Source organism: Pinus tabuliformis, chromosome J (assembly GCF_031772625.1).
Source record: "Pinus tabuliformis cultivar Carrire ecotype Pingquan chromosome J, CPIR1, whole genome shotgun sequence".
Lineage (NCBI taxonomy): Eukaryota > Viridiplantae > Streptophyta > Pinopsida > Pinales > Pinaceae > Pinus > Pinus tabuliformis.
The window spans coordinates 224,045,250-224,068,514 of NC_142295.1; the positions used below are offsets into that span (position 1 = coordinate 224,045,250).

A 23,265-nucleotide genomic window follows, 5' to 3' on the forward strand; every position below is an offset into this window, starting at 1 on the left:
GAAAAATCAGTGGTTGAAAATGTTGAAACCCTAGACTCCTCACTTATCCAATATCTTCCTAACAATGTGGAGGTGTACTCTAAAACATAAGGGGATTTTTCCTTCATCAAAGATAAAAAATAATAGAATATAGGACTAGGGGAGACTAAAAACAGAGGTAAAGTACCATTTCTAGTCTACATGTAACACTCTCGGCAAATCTAAAAAAATTCTGAAAAACGTAGGTACTGACCTGGAATAGTGGAAAATGTTGTTTTTGAACCAAAAAGTGCACTCTGGAACAAAAATATGGGGCTGAAAAGTGTTTTTTCTTTGATAACTCTCAGTCAATAGATCTCATATGGATTTTTCCATCTCCTTCTTGACGGGTACCTATTACTTGCGGAAAGAACCAAAAAGCCACCAGAATCAGTAAATTTGACAAAAAAGGAAATAATACTATAAATATAAATGAAAAGGCTAAAAGTTACTGAAACTTCAGTCACCCAAGAACGTGGTTATTACACTAGTGGAGTCACCATTTATTGTATGATAAATGTAGCTAATTCACTAGTGGAGTTGCCATTTGTTAGTGTGAAATTTCTTTGAAGGCATACCAAAAGTACTTCACTTAAATCACTAGGTGACACATGACCCTGATAATATTTTGTGGTTTCTTACGCTATAGATCTGTGATAAAACTTAGAAAACATGCAACACAATATTTTACATGATCCAAAACAACAAACAACAATATAGATATCCAATGGAATAACCGAAATGGAAAGACTTTAAAATGAATAAATATTTTATTGATAACACCTCATGTAGGAGATGTAAAAAATGGGTTTGCAAATCCCCCTCTATGGGATGGTTCCTTTGATGTACTTGATGCTTCAGTAATCGATTCTCTCTCTCAATGTATGAAAGAACCTATAAGAATGTGGAGAACTCAAATGGGAGCTCAAGTCAAAAGAGATGATAATGGTGACGATGATAATGGTTATGGTGAAGAATGAATAGAGAACCCCCCTATTTATAAAAAAGTATTTAGTTAATCTTGAAAATGGAGAATAATAAAATATTATTTACCAAATAAATATCTAGCCATTAGGAATACTTTTTTATATTTTTTGGAGAGGGAAAGGATATTCAAAATTGCCAAATATCTTTATTTAGAAATAATTAACAAATAAAAATATTTATTAATTATTTTGGGAGGATTAAGAATGGTGTGAAATTGAAATAATTGTTAAATAACGATTTAACAATTATTCCAATAAGAGAATTAAGGAATAATAAATTAATAGAGATTTATTTAATTATTCTTAGGGGATTTAATTAAATGTGATAAGTATCAATTATCAAATAATGATTTAATAATTATTCCTAGATAAAATTAAATAAATAATGATCATTTATTTAATTTTTCCCATGGGTTTTCTTTCATTTTAATGAGAATTTTTTTTAATAAAAATGGTTTAGTAAATTATTTCTCATGGTGAAAGTGATTCTACTATGGTAAAATTTATCCTACATGGTGTGTTTCGATCCACCTAGTTAGAGATGGCTAGCTGATCATCTTTTGGTGATAACAATATGTAATTTGCAAAAAAATGTATTGCAGGTTTGCATAGAATGTACTACAGGTTGGCACTGATGTCAGAAGTATTGATGTTCACATCATCTACAAGGTTATTGAAATCAGCAGGATGATGTCAGCAGACACACAATTAGGAGGCAACATGTGGTAGGATACATCAACAACCCAGTTGGCAGTAAGGAAAAAACATCATGCACCATATGGCACCTAGTAAATAGCTCGTTGGTTTCTTAATGAGGTGACATTTGAACCTTTAGGAAAGTCAATATTGACTAAATTTTCACCTTATTAATTTTTCTAATAACCGCTAAAAAATAGGCGGGAATTATGAGTGGTCGTATTATTTTTTAATAAAAACACATATTTTTTGGACTCACTGGTGGGAGGTCAAACCTTGTCGGGCAAACCAGTACTATCTATATATATATATATATATATATATATATATATATATTAGAAAAAAGTCGGCGGGAGTTGAAAGTGCCTAGTGGTTCCACCAGAGGGACGGTTAGCAGCGCCCATTTTAAATAAAGCAACGATGACATAGAAAGTGAGCTAGTTGTGACTTGACCCTGCGACGAGTAGGTGGCCAAATCTGAGAGAATTCCCACCACCATGTAATCCATTTATTCATGTGAGTAGTGGATTTGCCCCCATATCCATAAGATAATTTTATGAGAAATCTAAAAGATTATGAGGGAGCATAGATTTGACCATGGCAAAAAGGCGTAAATGTTATACTCAATTTTTTTAATTTTTTGCTAGGATTCTGATGGTGCAGGTATATTTTTCCATGTACTCATGTTGATTTTTTACTGATGAATGAAGAGGCCTCCCCACTTTGAGCAATGTCCAGAGATGTAACGCACGCTGGGTGAACTCTGTTATCAAGTTGTTTTTTGTGTTTTCTTCTCATGGTTGCATTTTATTTATGCTTCTTTTATGTGATATGCCTTCTTCGTTACATGCACTATTATATTAAATTTTGTTTGCTTCTTTAGAGTGAAAATATTTGGGTCAAGGTATGACTTTGGTCGATCTATACATTACCTGATCCCTTATCAAAATAAGTGAACAAATCTTTTATTTTGTGGTTAGTAAGAGTCTTTTATTTTATAGATAAAAATATCATAATTTTAATACAACAAAGCCTTACAATTTCTCAAAGGCTAAACTGTTGCACAGGGTGATTTATATTTAACTTTCTATACTTTCAAGGCCTCAAAAATGTTCTTGATCTTGCGAGTGATTTACTTAGAATGGGTTTTTCCATTTGAGTTTAGGTTTATCGAGGAGGAGAAAGGATGGTTTCACCATTTGAGTTTGGGTTTATTGAGGAGCAAAAAGGAGGTGTATTTGTTGCATACATCATTATATACGTTTTCTTTGCATTTTCCATTATTATGACCTCCTTCATACCTCACCTTGTGAAAATAACATAATTTCTACTTGGCATATGCCATAGTATTTCTAAAAGGCTAGTTGTTATTTTTGTTTTGGATGCCATTAAGAATATTATGAGTGTCTTTCTTCATAGAAAAATCTTGAAGCATGTAATTAATACAATTCCACTCATTAGAAAAGACTCTCTCATCATCTTCCTTGGATAGCACATGTATATTTGTTGATGGTTCATATTTGATGTCTACTCAAAAGTGCCCTTTTAGGTAGTTAGATGAATGGTTATAGGAAGGTTTCTCACATAATTTTGTCAGTATGTTGCGCCTCTCGCATTTAGGGTGAGTGAATGCTCTGTTCCCAACACTAGAGAAGGATATTTGATTGAAGTATTTCTATATATGGTATGCAAAGCTAATTTGTGTAATTTGACAATAAGAATCATATTTTGATCATTTAATTTTCATGGTATTTCTTCTAGAGGAATATATTTCTTTATTTTGGGTATGAGAAAAATTAAATATTATATTTTGTTTCATGACTAGCACATTGCGACAACATATGAGGTATCACAAAAATTTACTATTATATATAATTTTTTTTGCCACCAACACATTGCAACCACATATGGTTTCGAAGATTGCCTCAAACTCCTACTAGAATATGGATCATATGTCAATAATGAAGGTATACTATGTCATCCAATGTACTTGTCTATTTTCCAATCAAAGAGTGCATTATAAATATAAAAACTATTTTTGAAAAATGTTTATACAATTCCAATAGTATAGACTACAAAATAGACATAATTTGGATTTGGTGACCTCTTTTGTTGTTATTCTTGTTCAATTTGTTCTTCTTGACATCCTAGTCAGGGCTCTTCCATTTTCCTCATTGACACGTTTCCCTTGCTAGTAAATGGGACTAATTAACTTGGAGATGCATACTTCGATATTATCCGGCGGATATTTTGTTTTTGGGAATTGGTATGAATCACCTTCTCCGAAATTCTTCTTATATATTCAATGAGATAAATTGGTTCTATTCCTATGCATCAAAAAGTTTCTTGTTGTTGTTATTGCAGTGTCTCCTAAGTGACAGCTTGCAAATTGGTGATAAAGCTATCCAAGTTGTTATACCCATTAACCTATTGCTTCTCTCCCGTTACATTACCTAAGAACTTATATTGATTACCTCTAAAGGGAAGTAATTCTTACATAATGATTTCTAGAGTCTTTCTAATGTTGCATCTCCAAAATATAATATTTCTTAAACTATTGAAGCTTGGTAGTTAGTTTCTTTTGTGATATTAGAAAAATATTATGAATGCTTAAACCTCATTTGAAGTCTCTATGGAGAATATGATCCTTCTTTGATGTCTTCCATTTTGGTTTATGAAAGGGATCAAAAATGCGGTTTGGTATCCAACCAGTTGATCGTTTAGGTATTTTCCAGAGGGCCCAAGAGGTAGAAGACAATGGATACAAGCCACCAGAATATATTCATGATATACACCCATCCACCAATGCTACTTCTTTTCCTTCCTTTTATTTTTTTTATGTTGAGATGTAATCAATAATTAAGATATTAAGCCTCTAGTTACTTAATAATTAATGTTTCAATCCTCAACGTGCTTAAGGCATGCCTTTTATTCAAGAGAGACAATTGAAATGCCACATAAGTTTTGTGCAAATAATTTACCCAAATGGTTTCTGATGATACTTCTATGTTCCATTATGTCAATAAAAGTCTTTTACCAATAGATGAGAAAGGCAAATATGTTATCCATCTTGTCAATTCACTATTGAGATTGATAAAAGAAATGAACATAATTGTATTGTAGAGTCATTGCACCGAGAGGTACTCTACAACCTAGTATACGTTGGATGTGTAGGCATTAAATCTAATGTAAGAAAGCTTGTATGTCAAAGTTTTTAATGTCACTATATTATAGCTAATAATAATAAATATAATAAATTTAAAAGACAACACAAACATATGTATTCTCTTTAGTCCATTTTATTCCAATAAATCAGGTTGAGCCAAGTAATAAACATAATAAAAACTAATTTGTTATATTTTAATTTTCTTTGTATGTAAGCACTTGATCCGGCCTTTTTTAAGTGCTCAATAATGTTTTTTGAGGGCTTAAACAATGTGACCCAAGGTTAGCTAGGAGCTTTATTGAGCCATGTTTTTTAAATTTCTTGCGAATACAACCTAGCCATGGAACTAAAAAAAATGGTTGGATTGAGCCTTAAAGTTAGATCTAGCCTTAAAGTAGATACAAGCTTAAAGCTAAATTGGGATATAGGCTAAATCAAGCTTCAAGCTAGATCGATCCTTTATTTAACAATGTTAAGGGCTCGACCGAGGGTTTCATAAACCTTTGATCAAGATATTTTAATTTCAAAATCAAGTGCTTGAATGAGCCTCTTATGCCCTAAAATCTACAAATTTAGCACCCCTTATACAAAATTTCATGCAACACCATTTTATAGCCTAGTGGACTTAGGGATAAATTTGTCCTTAGGTAGCGTAGTTGAGGATGTTAGATTCATGAAGGAATCATCTATCCATTGGCATATGAGTTTGAAATTTTCAAATTCATATGATATTCTTCATCTAGTTTCTTTTAAATACAATGCTTGAAAATTTTTTGAACTGTTTTGAAGAGATTGAATAAAAGATCAACATCATAAAATATAAAATATATGTCTGTGTGTATATTAAAAATTATACATTTAAACTAAGTTATGCTACGTGAACATACACGTACCTCTTAAGATGTGTGAAAATTTGAAATGACAAGCATTTGATTTAATGGAAAATTAACATAGTATACAACACTAACTATTTTTTGCAAAAATATCAGTAGGAAAACAATATAATTCTCTACAATTTGTCACCTTATTCCAAATCAAAATTTATTGTGCTTGTATGAATTTGAGGGATTCAATTTAATAAAAGAGGACTCACTAACAATGATAGAGGAATTACATTGCATAATTCTCTTAAGTTTTTTATTATTGTATTTTATTGGATATGGTTGATCCAAAATATAGGTTTAATATTTTACAACCAATTTGTTTTTCAAATACAGATACTTTCTTAAATTTATTACAATGGGATTAGATTCAAAAGATACAGAGGGAGAGAGAGAGAGATGGAGGGGGAATATAGTGGAAGAGAGAGACATAGACTAAAGTGGAGAGAGAGGGGAGAGAGAGAGAAGGAGAGAGGGAGGAAATAACAAATACATTGAGAGATAGAGGTGGACAAAGAGAGGGAGTGAAAAGGGAGAGATGAATATAGAACTAGGGAGATAGGAGATGAGGGAGGAGATAGAAAAGGAGAGGATAGAGACAGGGAAAGAAGGGGATGATAGAGAGAGGAATACTTAGATATAGAGGAGGGAGAGAAGGGGAGAGAGAGAAGGAGAGAGGGAGGGAGATATTGAAAAACATGGAGGGTGGAGAGAGAGAGAGTGATGGGGGGAGACATAAGGAGGTGGGAGAGAGAGGTAGAGAGAGGAAGGAAGAGAGAGAAAGGGAGAGAGAGAGGGAGAGAGATGGAGTTGGATAGTGTGAGAGAGGGGGGGAAGAAAAAATGCATAGAGAGAGAAAGGTAGAGAGGGAGAGGGAGTGACAAGGGAGAGATAGAGATACAGTAAGGGATAAAGGGTAGTGGTAGTGAAGAGAGAGAGAGGAAGAGAGGAAGGGAATAGAGGGAGTGAGACTAAGAAGGATATATATATATATATATATATAGAGAGAGAGAGAGAGAGAGAGAGAGAGAGAGAGAGAGAGAGAGAGAGAGAGTTTTGATGGTAAGAAGCATATAAAAAGGAGGAGAGACATGTGGAGGTAAAGGTATAGAAGGAGGGAGGAGAGAGGAATGAAGAGAGAGGAATAAAGGGGGAGGGAGGAAGAGAGATAGATACAGAAAGAGATGTTGAAGAGAGAGAGAGAAGGGGAAAAGAGAGACAGGTAGAGGAAGAGGGAGGGGGAGATAGAGAGAGATATGGAGAAAAAGTGTGTACATTTGTGGGGTGAGATAGAGAGATAGACATGGAGAGAGAAGAAGAAGAGAGAGAGAGAAGGTGGATAGAGAGAAAGGGAGAAGAAGAGGGATAGATAGATTGATAAATAGACAAATAGACTGTGTCACATCTCCTTTCAAGTATAGAAATTTTTTTCTTATTATTTTGGCAAAAGCTATAGTTCTCATTTCAATCAGTAAAGGGTTATTCGCAGTTTCATCTAGGATGCATATTTAATAGTTATCCTACCCCTAAAGGGTATCTATCTTACCCCTTACATTTATACAAAAATTTTGAATTTATATATATCTATGCGTACTATATAGTCATCTCATCCCTATACCCACCCTAAGGGATACAATGGTGTATTCGCCACAATGATAATACTATAGTGTATACACCCTAGTTAATAATTCTCCTTCAACGCCATGAGGGTTACAATGAAATACTTTTAGTATATAGTGATATCATCAATCTGATCACTATTCATGTAATATATAAATATATACTGAAATTTAATATCCATCCCATTCAATATTTAGAGTTTCGTATATTGTCATGTTTGTCATATTTTATCGAAGCTTGTACCTATATCTTGGGAAACTGACTGTGTTCTCATCGCTTACCACCTTTGCCCTTATCACATGGGGGCCATCTGATAGCAGTAATGACAACGTTTCAAAAGTATTGTAACATATGGATGGATGGAATGGTTGAATGGCTATCAGACAGCCATGTCTGTCTCCCCGTAGCCCGAACCCACCTTGAGCCTTATGGGTTTGGATGCATTGTAATTTTGTTGTGGCTGTATTGGCATAATGACTTAGCAACACCGCTCTGGTTCCTATTCGACAATAGACCTCCGCAGCCACATTTACGCCACGAATTTGGATAGAATGAACACATTTTCGCCAGAGTTCAAGTGTTGCATTTCAATAACAGGTATTTAGCCTTGCCTCACCTGATCTTCTATTTTTGTGCCATCGTAAATTATTCTAATGTCCTTTATGTTCTTTTACAGGGTCAAGGGTGGACTTGTCGTCACTCCCTTACTGGTTTGAGAATATAAACTAGATAAACCTTGCATCTATATCTGTTGCCACCGCAAACCTGTAGAAATTTTACAGTTCCTTTGTTCTCTGTGGTTTGACTTCCCAGTTTCAGCCCTCTTGGATGGTTTCCTAGGGGTTTTAGCAGTGGTTCTTGCTTCATCATCCACAGAGAATGAGAAGCAGGGTTCCTCGGTATTTGGTGACTTCCATTATCTGAAGAATAGGTAAAAATGAGTTTTTATACTTCTGAAGAACTATGCTCGAGCTTTTCCTTCTTTTGTTACTTCTTTATGCTAAATTTGTTGAAAGTTATTTGTTTGTGCAGGCTGCCAGGTACTCGTTTTGCACTATTTCCTTCCAGGGTTACTGCGCACGCTATATTTCAGGTAAAAATATTTTAATTTCCCCTACCTTTGTTACCTACACGGAATTTCGGACGATTAGTTAACACTAGGATTCCAAGTCAGTTTCAGAAGTTCTTTGTTTTGTATAATGTATGTACGTGTTGTTACTATGCCAAGGGATGGAGGCGACTATGATAACGGCCCGGTCAGTCAAACTCAATTCATGGCAACTTCCCTAGTTTAAGTATAAGTTAAGCTTGTTTAAATAGATTATGGGTTTGCTACATTCCACCGATTTGTTTTAATCTGGAATAACTTAGTTATTCCTGAAATTTTCATTTCTCTATTCAGTGGCGTAACACCATCAATGGGTGCACGTCGACACTCCACACACCAGGTCAGTTCGAGGTTTCCATTCTGGGTTTAGACTCTATGGTGATTTGGGGAATACCGGAGTTGAAGGAACACATTGTTTCCAGTTCTTTCATCAATATTGTATTTCTCATATTTGTTCTTAGGTTAATTGGGGTTAATAATTCGTCCTGTGGAAAGCCCTGAATTTTCTATTTTCATTTACACTTTCCTTTTCTTTGTATTCAGGCACATGTTTTGAGCATATCTTCCTTTATGCAAACACAACTCCTATAATGGTTAATTCCATAGTTGAATTACTTCCAGGGAAGGACCAGGGTTTAGTCTGTATTTTGAAGAATTTTGTCTCGTGTCAAATATGTATGAACTATTATATTTCCCTTGGAAATACTCAGGGTTTAGTCTGTATTTTGAAGAATTTTGTCTCGTGTCAAATATGTATGAACTATTATATTTCCCTTGGAACTAATATGTATGAACTATTAGTAATTTTTTTCATTCCAGGTGTTTTAATATGACGTCTTAGAAGCACAGTTTTACCTATGAATAGAATTTCGACTAAATTACACACATACTAAGTTTAAGCTCATGGTTTCTATGACTATGTAATTTATTACTGATAATATATCGATGCAGATAATCATTTAAGTTAACCTTTGATTTATTTACAATCTGCTTGAGGTATAAATTCATATTTGATAGCTATGCATTATATTATTTGTTACTGAATGGTGTGTGTACCTTACTGTGTTGTACTTCTGCCGATATTGAGTTGTTAGTAAACTTAAACTATTATTTTTGTTTTACTAAATTAAATCATTAACTATGATAGTTATTTAACTAAGGCGAATACTGGCTATCGTTTTTTTCTAACTATCAATACAGTCGCTTACGAGCCTTTCACAGGCACCACTCTCTGAGTGCCATACTATTAAATTTTCCATATTTTCCCTTACGGAATTGAGGTAATGCTATTAGCGCTACCACGATTACATTAGATGATAGACATGTTTTATCTATTCAACATATGTCAAGTAAATTTTCTATTATACATCAGACAAGCTCTCTTCAACAACCTGGCGGACCCTTCTTTTATATTCTTTGACATCACTGAAGTATAACCTAGCAGCCTCTGGATTAGCAGCAGAATTTGGATTTGGGTCACACAGCAATGACTGCACCCACACGATACGAACATAAGTAATTAGCAACAATACTATTGCAGCTAAAAGCATTTGTAGCTTAGATTTCCTTCATATAGAATATCACATTATACTTCATGAAGAAAACCTCACAACGAAAAAGGTACCTGAATTGAAGTGAGAACTGCAGCGACACCGTAGGCTGGGCTCCACTGGTTTTGCAAAATGTCCAAGCAAATGCCACCATGATTATAAACTGCACAGAACGAACCAATTGAACTAACCCATTAACCTATTGCATTAGATTTCATCATTCTTGCACCATCAAATACTATTTAATAAACATATTAAATAATCAATTTGTATTTACTGAAATGTGAAAAAGTTAATTTCGCATAGACAGCACTTACCATTCGGGTGAAACATGTTCGATACAAACCTCACCTTTGGAGGTGTGATAGGATAGTCCTCCCCAAACTCGAGCGTTAGCTTGAATATGCCTACAAAAATGAGATACAAAACTGATCAAGTTGAGTCAATCGAAATCTCCGAAGTAGACAGGGAGTCTTACTTTGGGGAAATACTCACCATCATCCCATATAGTCTCTGGAGGCCTGCAAACAAATATGCACACTGGTCAGTCATGACCTAGTTGGATCAAACGTGAGCAAAACATGCTTATTCAGATGAATCCAAATGTTAGAAGCAGAAACATGATTATTTAATGATGAAGAAGACATAGAAAATGGCAGAAACCCTGATATATATACCCGAAAATAATAGCATCCCACAACATAATATTATCCTCCCGCGGAGCTCCGCTAACACCTGAAGGGGCGTCTTCTTCCATCCTCTTCAGATCAGCCGTCAGCCTCTTCATGCACGCACTAGACTTATTTCCTCCCTCCATCCTACGTCCTTCGATACCACAATTACTACGATGCGAGCGAAGAAAAGGTCACAGGTGAGCAAAGAAAAAATTTCAAAGAAGAAGAAGCAATGAAGTTGTATGTCTCTCCTGATTACAACCACATGATAACGCCAGCTCTTTTTCCTCCTTATTTATAAAGATTTTTTCCCTTAATTGTCCGCGCGCCGACCTTACAACAAGGTCGTTGTTTGTGTTAACAAAAAGAAAGTATTTTGCACATTATGTATGCTCGTTATTAAGTTATATTTTTTTCTTTTAAATCATTCCAGACTTTAAACCAAGGTTGATAGCTAATGCGGACGAGCATGTCCTAGCCCCAATTTTTTAATACTATTATCCTGAATCTATTATTTCTTAATGTTTATAGTTTGTCTAGGCAAAGCATATATGCAATGATTAATGTATGCGGTATGTATAACAGCATAGGGACTAGTTAGTTATTTGACTTTGACAATTAAGGTAGTGACAAATTTATTTTTCAAATAGTTAGTTTTTCTGGTTACCCAAACATAACCATTTATTTGAAGAATTTATTCCAAGGGATCAAGAGAATTGAGGTATCATAGATGTACAGAAAAAAAAAAAAAAAAAGAGGAATACATTAACTATGCTGGAAGGACAAACAATGTCAAAGTAGCTAAGTCTAGTTAAGACATAGCTACTACTTTTCAAGACATAAGTTCTTGAGGAGAAGACCCTATGAGGGGTAGCTGGGTGGAGACTTAAGCCATACAGAGGGTCTCAAGGTTGGGAGGCAAGACACACAAAATTAAAATCCAGTTCAACCAGAATATAAGCTAGACAGATAAGTATAATCTTGAAATCCTATCTATTTAGTCATAAGATTTATCTTCTAATTAGCGTGTTGGATATGTTTGCTTTTTAAGTAAAATTGGATTATAAGCCAGACAGATAACTATAATCTTGAAATCCTATCTATTTAGTCATAAGATTTATCTTCTAATTAGCACTCTGGATATGTTTTTTTTAAAAGTAAATTAATTACTATGAAAATGATGATGATGGTGGTGGTGGTTAACGTCCACCGAGACCAAATTAGTCTATTGGACCTATAATTTTCTTAGTTTCTAATTGTGTGCTCCTCATCTTTCTTGGCGAGATTGGTGTTGTAGCTTTCTTTTTTTTCTCTACGGTCTTACAACTTTCTTTATCTTGCATCTCCTTCATCTCTTCTGGTTCTTGGGACATTGGTGTCTTAGATTCGCGATCTACTGTGTTCATCCTTTTGAAGATAGTCGGAGAAGAAGTTTGGTCTAGGAGATCTACTTTACTGTTAAATGAAGATTTATTCTACTCACTAATGAAAATATGGACCCAGTGATTAGGAAGCGTTTGCCAGTGAATCTGAAAGTAACTAACAGTGAGAGAGAAAGATAGGATGGAGGGTTTTCAAGTAACAAATTAACTCCAAGGGGGCAGATCCCAAACTAAATTTAGCTAAACGATATGACCAAGAAAGAACTTTTCCAACCCAAAAGGCAAAAATAAGATATGCCACTAAATAGTAACCAAGTAAATACCATATACAATGTACTTTAAGTTAATGGAAAATTATAGCGCCACATTTCGAAACTAGAGAAATTCGTGCATAAAGAATAAAACCAAAATGTGCAATAATTATTATGTATTCAAAATCGAAACACCTTTAGTTTAGATCTAAAGAACTGACCAATACAAAGCAGAACCCCAAGCGAGGGTTTCATCTTATATGCATAAACCTTAGAGAGTCTAACGTTGAATTAATAGCTCTCACACTTAAAACCAAATACAAGCAAGGTAGTGGAACCACTAATCCATTTCAGATTTGACACATTCAACTATAAACATAAAAGAAGCCAAAAAATCCCCATTATGTAAAAATCCCTCAAGCATACCTGGTGAAGTCTTGTTGACGAATAGGTATTTAGGCAAAAGGAGGAGAGGTTTCCAAATGCTTCAGCTTGGGCATGACAAACCTGGCTGATAAGCATAAAAAAAAATGGATTAGATTGAAAGAAGAATTTTAAAAAAATAAACTAAGAGTCATAAATACAGAAATTGAAGTTACCGAAGTATATACATGTCCATACAAAAGACACATTAGAACTCCACCTAGAAGATACTCTGAGGAGGTAAACTATGAAAATAGGAAAGATCTGAGTTCCCATGGAAAAATTTCAAAACCATCAATGAGAACGCTTCCGAAGCAAGGAAAAAAAACAAGCTGAATCCATTAATGAGAAAGAATTCCATAGAGAACCAAAGACCGAACCCCGCGTATTGAAAATGCACCAAAGGGTCGGTTTCCACATCGTGATAGAGTTTAGATTGATGGACAAATTTCTCCACGTCTGATTTGGAAATCGCGAGAGCATCGTCAATGCTGCACTCAATCGCCGGAGCACTGCTACACTCTTACCCACGCAGCAAGAACCAGCTCGAAACCACGACGAAGCTCGAGAGGTTGTGGGTCTCCATCCCTAGGGGCACTGAGTCGCCCAAAATTAAATAATGTCATTAATCATTGAAGAGGTGTCGAACGATGTAATTAAAGATTTAAACTGAGTCATGTGACCTAAGGTATAGTTAAACTCGTGTGAGGTGACAGGTATATCATCACAAAACATTAGTAAATAGTACCATAGATCTTATATACATTCCTATCTACTGCAATGATTCAAAAATTAAATAAGTGGTGTGCCATTGATAAATCCTTTTGTTTATATGTTTAGAGGCCGAGTCAATTACATTATTATACAACTAAATAAGTAAATCTTTGGTTTATATGTTGAAGGACTAATGTAATGTATTGTTATATAGTTAAATAAAAAATAAAAGAAATATTAAAGGTTTTTACTTATGGGTATGTGACATGTGGTATGAGAGAACCCAAGTTAAAAAACTAAGACCTTTGGAAAATGATTAATAACAATATTTGTGATGTACACAGAGAGGTAGAAAAGCAGCCAGTATGAGAAGAATGGAAACTATACCACACCAAATGGTCAGTGGGATAGGAGCAACAACCTTTCACGCAACCGATCCTAAGGTATGGGTGCAATTGGGAGAAGAGCTACCTAACACTAACACTACAATATTGGAAACCGTGCAAGAGTTAAAAGAGGAAATGGCTCGACTGCGGGTAGATAATGAATGGTTGATGCAGGAACAAGAAAAGGTCATGAAGCGTCTCCGAGTTAGATAGAATCAACGAAAAATAATACCAAGTCCAGAGTAGAAAAACATGAGTGGCGAACAAGAATTTCATACTGAGAGAGAAGAAAATGAAGGCGGTGAAGAGAAACAGGAAGAAGAATCTGGTAATATATCATAACACAACATGCAAAAGAGACAAAAAGTAGAACTTGAGGGAGAATTCCAGAAGATAAAGCCTCCCCTAATTGATGGTGAACAAGAAGATGCAACAAAATCCTGCCTCATCAACATGAATAAGTATTTCGAGTTGTACGAATATGATCATAACTTAAAGGCTTGTTTCGCCATCTTTCAACTGCAAAGAAAAGCCACCCTATGGTTCGAGGAAGTAAAAACAATACGTGGTGTAAATGAGAAAAGTATAACTTGGGACAAATTCTAAAGATATTTTAAGGAAAAATATCTAACTAAAAGGTTTTATGATGAAAAAGTTGAGGAGTTTCATGACTTTCGATTGGGTCAATTAACTATGGACAAATTTATAACAAAATTTACATCCTCACCACATTGTGGAGCACCTGGAAGGTATGCTTTTTGATAAGTAATCTAGTGGTTTTTCAATACTATTTCTAATCTTTTCTGCATATTGAGCCTAAAAACATAAGGGTTTTGGTAAATTGTGTAAAAATGGGCAAATAAAGCTTAATTACTAATAATCGATGTTTTCTATGCAGAAGGACGCGGAAATAGGGGATTATCGATTAAAAACGAGAAGCGCAAGGAAAGTAACTTCTGCCCCGTCGACAGGGAACCAGATGCGGACAAGATCAAGCAAAATTGGAGCCGAATAACCCAGGAAAAGGATGCAGGATATCGTGACGGAGAACGCAAGAAGGAAAGAGGAGACCCGAACGAATAGCGAATCCCTCAGGATCTTCGATCCTGAGGGATCGCTGCTTTAAGTTTATCTTTTGTATCTAGACATCTCCGTCATTTCTGTTATATAAAGGCACCACGCCACCGAGCGTGGGGGGAGGACTGTTAATTAATTAAAAACTCAGAACGATTTTGATCACTGAGCTTTTGTAAGATCTGATTTTGTACACTTTTGTTAATGCAATCAATATAAAGGATTTGGTGTTCACTTCGTTTCTACATCTGAAGTAACTCTAAGCAGTGTACCATCGTAGCGAAGGGCCCAGCTCCGACGGTCACTCGCTGTTGTATCATACGGTGATTTTTGTGGTTTGCATATTTCTTTCATTACAGTAATCCGATATCTCTTTGTTCTGATAGACTATGTTTCTTAATTAATATTTGAAATCCGAATAAGTTCTTTAATTCACATCTCTGTATTACACAAACTGAATCTATTCGAATTGCATTTCTACAGCAAGATATTGGTATGAATGTTATCATTATTGGATTCATATGAAATAAGTATTTGTGAGGCTTGAAGGTAATATTATCTTGTTCAGAAACACAGTCACATCACACATTACTCTCGGATCGCTGCAGTAGTATAGACCGTGTACATACTTCGACGTTTGCTGTTCCTTTTAGATCTGTTGTTCCTTTTAGGTTTGCTGTTCCATTTGGATCTGCTGTTCCTTTTGGGTTGCTGTTCCATTTGGGTTTGCCGTTCCATTTTATATGATTGACGTTTCCTGTTTATGATAGTTTGATGTTCCCTTTCATTACTGCTGTTCCATTTCTTTACTGCTGTTCCATTTTAAGGATTGTTGTCCCAGTTTACTTTCGCCAATCTGCCTTTATTGCTTTTGCGTGATAGCAGGCCTAAGGCTGTCGTGAGCCCAGCAAGACGCTGCCTAGCTCCCTGACCTATAAGCCCATGCTTTGGTTTTCTTTCTTTATCAGTTTCTAAAGGGAAGGGTTATTGGTTCCGTACCCTTGACTGATCATCTGCCTTGTGTGATTTCATTTCCTGAATTGATTTAGTTACAGCTTAGTGTTTGTTTCCTTTCAAGTTATTAGAACGCTATACTGCCGAGCACTACTTGGACAGAACAGCCTCGGATTGAGTTACTCCTTGCAAGAACAAAACGATCCCGGATTGACTTAATAATGTGGAATAATTGGTGGTGTGAGAGACCCTAGTTATAGCTCTACATTTTGGCGCCATTGCTGGGGAAGGAGTAATAGCCATTTGTCCTTTATAGAGTAGTGCGCAAATCTGCTAGGAGGGAGTTGGATTTTAAAAATGGAAGGTAAGAACCTGCGTACGGAGTATGTAAAAGCCCTGCTCCACCGTCCGCTCTCTTAGTAGAATTGCCAGTTAAATAGGATTTAGTAGTTTAATTGGAGTGCACGACTAAGCAGAAAAAGTTAGAAAAAGATCAAAAGCCTCCATCCAAAGCCAAGGGGCCGGTGACCCTTGGACGAACGACCTTTATAGACGAAATCTACAAGAAAGCCGACTCTCAGCCATCAGTAGGATATAAGAAAGCTAATTCTAAACAGCCTACTAGTTCCCTTCAGGCCTCGGGATCACCATCCGAAGCTTTTGCTGAGGTGCACAGTCGAACAGAGGAACAGGATTTTCAAGAAATTGAAAATTTGACTCCTGGACCATTGCACGAAGGGACCCAAAGTAACCTTTGTGAAGGAGAAGGAGAAACAGGGGAAATTGAGGAACCTAGATCTCCTATTGAATTAAACCAGTCTTTGAATAGCCCGGACAAGGGAAGCGATGCGAAAATCCTTGTTGAAGGAATCCATTCACCGCAGACAGTTGGGGCCATTATCATCCCTGATCAAGGGAGTGGTGTCAAGACAATCCCTGTTAAGACTACCCCTCCTCAACCAAGGAACACTCTCTTGGAAATTCCTGAAGATTACTGGCATATATTTGATCCCATGGCGCAAAATCAGCCAAACACCCAGACCTCCACATTGCAATATCCGATAGTAGATTCTGCAGCAAACGCACCCATGAAAGCCATCCCTCTCCAGCATATTCCCACATTTCATGGCCTCACATGAGAAGATCCGCACGCATTCTTGTTCGAATTTGATGTATTATGTAGAGGATATGACTACACCACCGATCCCCAGAAACTGAAACTGTTCCCCTCTACATTAAAAGGGGCTGCATTGAGATGGTTTATGGGCTTAGGTGGTGGGGTTATTAACAATTGGGACCAAATGAAAGAAGCCTTTTTAAAGAAATACCAAGATTACTGTAGGTCAAGGGAACTAAAAGATGAAATCTTTCAAATGTCAGCCAGACCAAATGAAACCTTACAAGAATATGTGGAACGTTTCCAATATAACTTGCAAAGATCCCCTTATGCATCACTACCTCTGCCTGACAACGTGTTGAAAACTGCATTAATTAGAGGTATGAGAGAGCAATGGATCGAAACGTTAAACATCATGGGGAAAGGAGACATTTATCAGGAAAATTTTGCTGATATCATTGATCTGTGTATCAGGAGCTCAAGAGGCAGCACGAGGATAAAACCAGCGGAATATGATCGCTTCCCCAGAGATAACAGAACATTAACAGAGGGAGTAACACGGGTGGAACTTGGAAATTTGCTAGAAAATTTTAAAACTGATATCCTGGGAACACTAACTACACAACTTGACATTGTGCAGGCCAAACAGAAGCAAGCCAAGGTAGAGCAGAATCTAGCCATCTTTTGCCCACGATGCAGGAAGAAGCACAGCCACAAAGAATTCCCGCTGGATACAGTCCAAATATGTGCTATCTGCACCAAGGACCACCTGACAGAAAGCTGCCCTTCACTTCCTGGTCTGAAGGCAGTATACAAAGAAGCAGAAGAGGAGTCAGAACCAACATATTTTGTTAACCAGCGTCGTCAATGGCAGCCTAGGCAACCAGGTATGTTTTCAGACCCCTCCTCTTCTTTTCAACCCCCGCAGTTCAACACTCAGCAACAGAACATGTGGCAAAATCAGTCCAAACCCCCGTTTTCAAATTGGTCACCTCAAATGTTTCCTACTCCGAATCCTTGGATGTCCCAATTTGGTTGGCCAAACTGCCCTTATCCTCCACCATATTGGCAGAATAGTTCCTATCCTCCACAGTGGACCCCTTCCACTTCGCAAGGCTCATCCTGGCAGACAAGCTGGCCAAGACCGACATATCAGCCAGCAGGATCAATCCCACTCCCTCAACCAACTTTGCCAGCCTTACCACAAAATTCCCAGTCTAATCTGAGATCGCAACTCCCAGCCCAACCCAACCCCAATCCTAATAATAGGCCAGTCCAATCCATTCAAATCATAGACACATCAGAGATTGAGTCTGACCTAAGGGAGTGCAACGATCTTCAGTTAAGATCGGGACGAATAGTAGAAACAGAGGGAGACAAAATGGTCCATATTGAAAATCAGTTACCTGTAGAACAACCCCCACAACAGAAGGATGAAAACAAAGAGCAAAACAATAAACAAGCAAGCACATCCTCTCCTCCTTTCCCAGAACGATTAGTCATATCTCGACCTATACAACCTCCAGACTTTGACATTCTGGGAGAATTACAAAATTTGTATATAAAGATTCCATTCCTCCAAGCTATACAAGATATTCCTATATATGCGAAAACCATAAAGGAATTATGCATCAAAAAATCAAGTTGGAATACAAATACTAACCCTAGAGTCCAAGTAGTTGGTACTTTATCCGACCTATTATCAGGAAAGGAAACACCTATCAAATATGAAGATCCCGGGAACCCAATTGTAACCGTTCAAATCTATGGCCAAACCCTGACTAACGCTCTAGTCGACCTGGGAGCTGCAATCAACATTTTGACAACCTCCACTTGCCAAAAGCTTGGCATTACGTCAGTAGAACCTACCTCTACTCTGTTAGAATTGGCAGATCGATCTGTGGTTCGACCAGAAGGTACTCTGAATGATGTCATGGTTTCCGTAGATTCATGGGAGTATCCCACAGATTTCCTGGTAATTAATCCTAAAACTCGACTAGATGGACATCCGTTAATCCTAGGCAGACCCTGGCTTGCTACGGCCGATGCCTACATTGGCTGCCGGCAGGGAAACATGACTATAGCTAAAGGACCCGATGTCAAAAATTTAATTTTGTACCCTCCAGCTCAGCCAAGCCTGCCAATGATTAAAACTAACCCTTATCCTGTATCATATCTCGCTAACAACATCAGATCTCCATTAACCATACAGAAGGCGTTAGACTTCAAGGATCAAACAGAAGACGACGCCATTAACAATTTTATTAGTCAAACTGAAGCTAGAAAACATATGCAGTGTCTTATGATAGAGGCAGCATTTGACAACGAGCTAGAAGAAGATCCCTTAAAAGATCCGCATGATCAGACAATACCAGTAACTGCTGTTGCTAATACTAAAGTAGTGGAAATTGAACCTGGTAAAACTCTGAATATTAACGCCAATCTTACACCAGATAAAGAGATAAAACTTGTTAATCTGTTACAAAAATACAAAGATGCATTTGCGTGGGATTACCCCGACATGAAGGGGATTGATCCTCAATTATGCACCCATCACATTTATATAGAGAAAGACGCAAGACCTGTCCGTCAGCCACAAAGGAGACTCAACCCACACCTAAAAGAGATAGTGAAAGATGAACTTCAGAAGCTCTTAGATGTTAACTTTATTTACCCTATCTCTGACAGTAAATGGGTCTCTCCCCTTGTGGTGGTACCAAAGAAAAACGGAAAATGGAGAATCTGCGTCGATTACAGGGAGTTAAACAAGGCTACACAAAAGGATCACTTTCCCCTCCCATTTATAGATCAAGTATTGGACACGTTAGCAGGGAAGAAATTTTTCTCCTTTTTGGATGGCTTCAGTGGATATAACCAAATCCAAATTGCCCCTGAAGACCAGGATAAAACTACCTTTACGTGCCCTTGGGGAACGTTTGCCTATCGTGTATTACCCTTCGGCCTATGTAACGCCCCTGCTACATTTCAAAGGGCTATTCTTAGTATTTTTGCAGATCTAATAAACGATGGACTTGAGGTGTATATGGACGACTTCACACCGTATGGGGATGAATTTGATCCAGCTCTGGATACCCTGGAAAAAGTTTTACAACGCTGCATTGCTACCAGACTCTGCCTTAGCCACGAGAAGTGCTACATGATGATGACGGAAGGAATCATCCTAGGGCACTACATTTCAGCAGCTGGTATCCAGGTAGACCCTGCTAAAATTCAGATTCTTTTGCTCATCCCTACCCCCACTACTCAAACAGAGGTACGTAGTTTTCTTGGATTTTCCGGATATTACAGACGTTTTATAGAACATTATTCACGGATTGCAGCACCTCTGTATGCTCTGACAGGTAATGTCGATTTTTTGTGGACAGATAAATGCGACCAGGATTTTAGAGAATTGAAAAAGTTGCTGTCAATTGCTCCAGTCCTTCGAGGACCAAACTGGAATCTGCCATTCCAGATCTCATCGGACGCCTCAGATACAACAATCGGTGCAGTCCTAGGACAAGAAGAGGATAAGAAGCCATACGCTATTTACTATATTAGCAAGAATTTATCCTCTGCCGAACTCAATTATACTGTTACTGAAAAGGAATTTTTGGCCGTAATCCATGATGTTAATAAATTTAGGCATTATATTACAGGTTACCCTGTTGTGTTATATACAGATCACTCTGCTATTAAATATCTAGCAAACAAACCTGTCACGAATGCTAGAGTAACTCGATGGTTGATCCTGTTGCAGGATTTTGACATCACAATTAAGGATCGACCCGGCAAGGAGAACCCTGTAGCCGACTTCCTCTCAAGAATACCCAAATCAAGCGAAGCAGCAGCCGTGGAAGATCAATTCCCTGACGAACATCTGTTTGCCATTGCCGTTCGCACACCCTGGTATGCTGACGTCGCCAATTACCTTGCAGTGGGTAAGTTACCCAAACACCTAACCCCTCAGGAACGAAAACAAATTGTTCAAAAAAGCACACGGTTTTCGTGGATTGGAGACCATTTATTCCATACAGGGGCAGACATGCAAATCAGAAGGTGTATTCGAGAGGACGAGATCCTAGACATCTTAAAGGCTTGTCACAGTGGACCATACGGGGGGCACTTTGCCGACAAGAGAACAGCACATAAGATACTACAGGCAGGGTACTATTGGCCCACAATCTTTAAGGACGCGAAAAAATTTGTGCAGGCCTGTGATAGCTGCCAGCGAGCAAGAAAACCTGGTCAAGCTGATGAAATGCCTCTGAGACCACAACTGGTTATTGAGCCATTTGAACGATGGGCTCTCGATTTCGTCGGACCCATTAATCCACCCTCAAACCAAAGGACATACATCTTGGTAGCAACAGACTATGTTACCAAATGGGTTGAGGCTGAATCATTAGCTAGGGCTACAGAAGATTCGGTAATACAATTTTTGTTCCATTTGTTTGTACGCTACGGACTTCCAAGAGAAGTGATTACAGATGGTGGACCACAATTTGTTGGAAACAAACTAGCTGCAACACTTAACAATTATCACATCCAACATAAGATTACTACCCCCTACCATCCGCAGGCAAATGGACAAGTAGAAGACAGTAACAAGATAATTGAGTCAATCTTAACAAAAACCATCGCATCACACAGGCGTGATTGGGCTGCTCGACTACCTGAAGCTCTATGGGCTTATAGAACCACATGGAGAAGTACGACAGGCTATTCACCTTATCAATTGGTGTTTGGGAAACAACCAATTTTTCCTATCGAATTTGAGATCCAAACACTACGAACTGCACAAGAGGTCGGCCTAGATCTGAATGAGGCACAGATCAATCGACTACGACAAATCAACGAATTGGATGAGGTTAGGCTCTCTGCATTACAAAACACAACATTAATCCAACAGCAGCGAGCTAAGTGGCACGATGCACTTATAAAGAATAAAGTATTCCATGAAGGAGACTGGGCTCTGTTATACGATTCTCGGTTCCAGGACTTCCCGGGGAAACTCCAGACTCGCTGGCTAGGACCATATGAGATCCAGAAGGTACACGACAATGGGACCCTCACTCTGACCACGATTGACGGTTCTGGACATACGTTCAAAGTAAATGGCCACCGAGTTCGTCTCTATCGAAGACCCCTTACTCGGGAATCCTTTTGTCAACAGCTTCAGCAAGATACTGATTTGGAGATCCTAGGAGAGGAAGTGAAATCTTCCTCACCCATAACTTAAGTAATTTGTTTTTCGTAATTTGTACATAACATCCTGTACATATGTTCTTTTCATCTTTTGTTTGCAGTATTTTGGTTAGGCACTGGTTTGATTTTGCTGTTCCTTTTTAAAAGGAACAACACCTGTTTGATTTTGCTGTTCCTTTTTAAAAGGAACAGCACCTGTTTGATTTTGCTGTTCCTTTTTAAAAGGAACAACACTTTTGGTGCTTTTCTGTTCCTTTGTAAAAAAAGGAACAACACTTGTTGTTTTTGCTATTCCTTTGCGAAAAGGAACAACACTTTTTGCTTTACTGTTCCTTTGCGAAAAGGAACCGCACTTTTTATTTTGCCGTTCCTTTGCGAAAAGGAACAACACTTTTTGCTTTGCTGTTCCTTTGCGAAAAGGCACAGCACTTTTTATTTTCCCGTTCCTTTGCGAAAAAGAACAGCACGTTTGTGTTTTGGAATTTTTGCTGTTCCTTTGCAAAAAGGAACAGCACTTTGGCATTTTTGCTGTTCCTTTGCGAAAAGGAACAGCACTTTTTCGTTCTGCTGTTCCTTTGCGAAAAGGAACAACACTTTTGGTTTTTGCTGTTCCTTTACGAAAAGGAACACCACTTTTTGGGCTTTGCTGTTCCTTTGCAAAAAGGAACATCCCGTGTGGATTTTTGCTATTCCTTTGCAAAAAGGAACAACCCGTGTGGATTTTTGCTGTTCCTTTTGCAAAAAGGAACAGCCCGTGTGGATTTTTGCTGTTCCTTTGCAAAAAGGAACAGCCCGTGTGGATTTTTGTTGTTCCTTTGCGAAAAGGAACAGCCCGTGTGGATTTTTGCTGTTCCTTTGCAAAAAGGAACAGCACTCTTTGTGCTTTGCTGTTCCTTTGCAAAAAGGAACAGCACTCGCATATTCCTTTTTTTTTTTTTTTTTTTTTTCAAGATGCAAAATGTCTTTAATTCCGCTATTTTCCGCAAGACGAATCATCCACATGCTCAGACACCATCTATTTGGACGTCTTGCGATTATGCTCTCCTAAATCCTTTAG

At 37.5% G+C, this 23,265-nt stretch overlaps 1 protein-coding gene across 1 annotated transcript; it reads right to left on the reverse strand.

Moving 5' to 3' along the window:
• Positions 1–9,836: 9,836 nt before the first annotated feature.
• Positions 9,837–10,842, reverse strand: LOC149226527 (ubiquitin-conjugating enzyme E2 1-like). Its single transcript, XM_089380222.1, has 5 exons — positions 10,703–10,842; positions 10,521–10,546; positions 10,343–10,432; positions 10,100–10,188; positions 9,837–9,965 (listed from the first exon to the last, which is right to left on the reverse strand). The coding sequence occupies exons 1-5, from the start codon at positions 10,840–10,842 to the stop codon at positions 9,837–9,839; spliced, it is 474 nt and encodes a 157-aa protein (XP_089236348.1).
• Positions 10,843–23,265: the final 12,423 nt, after the last annotated feature.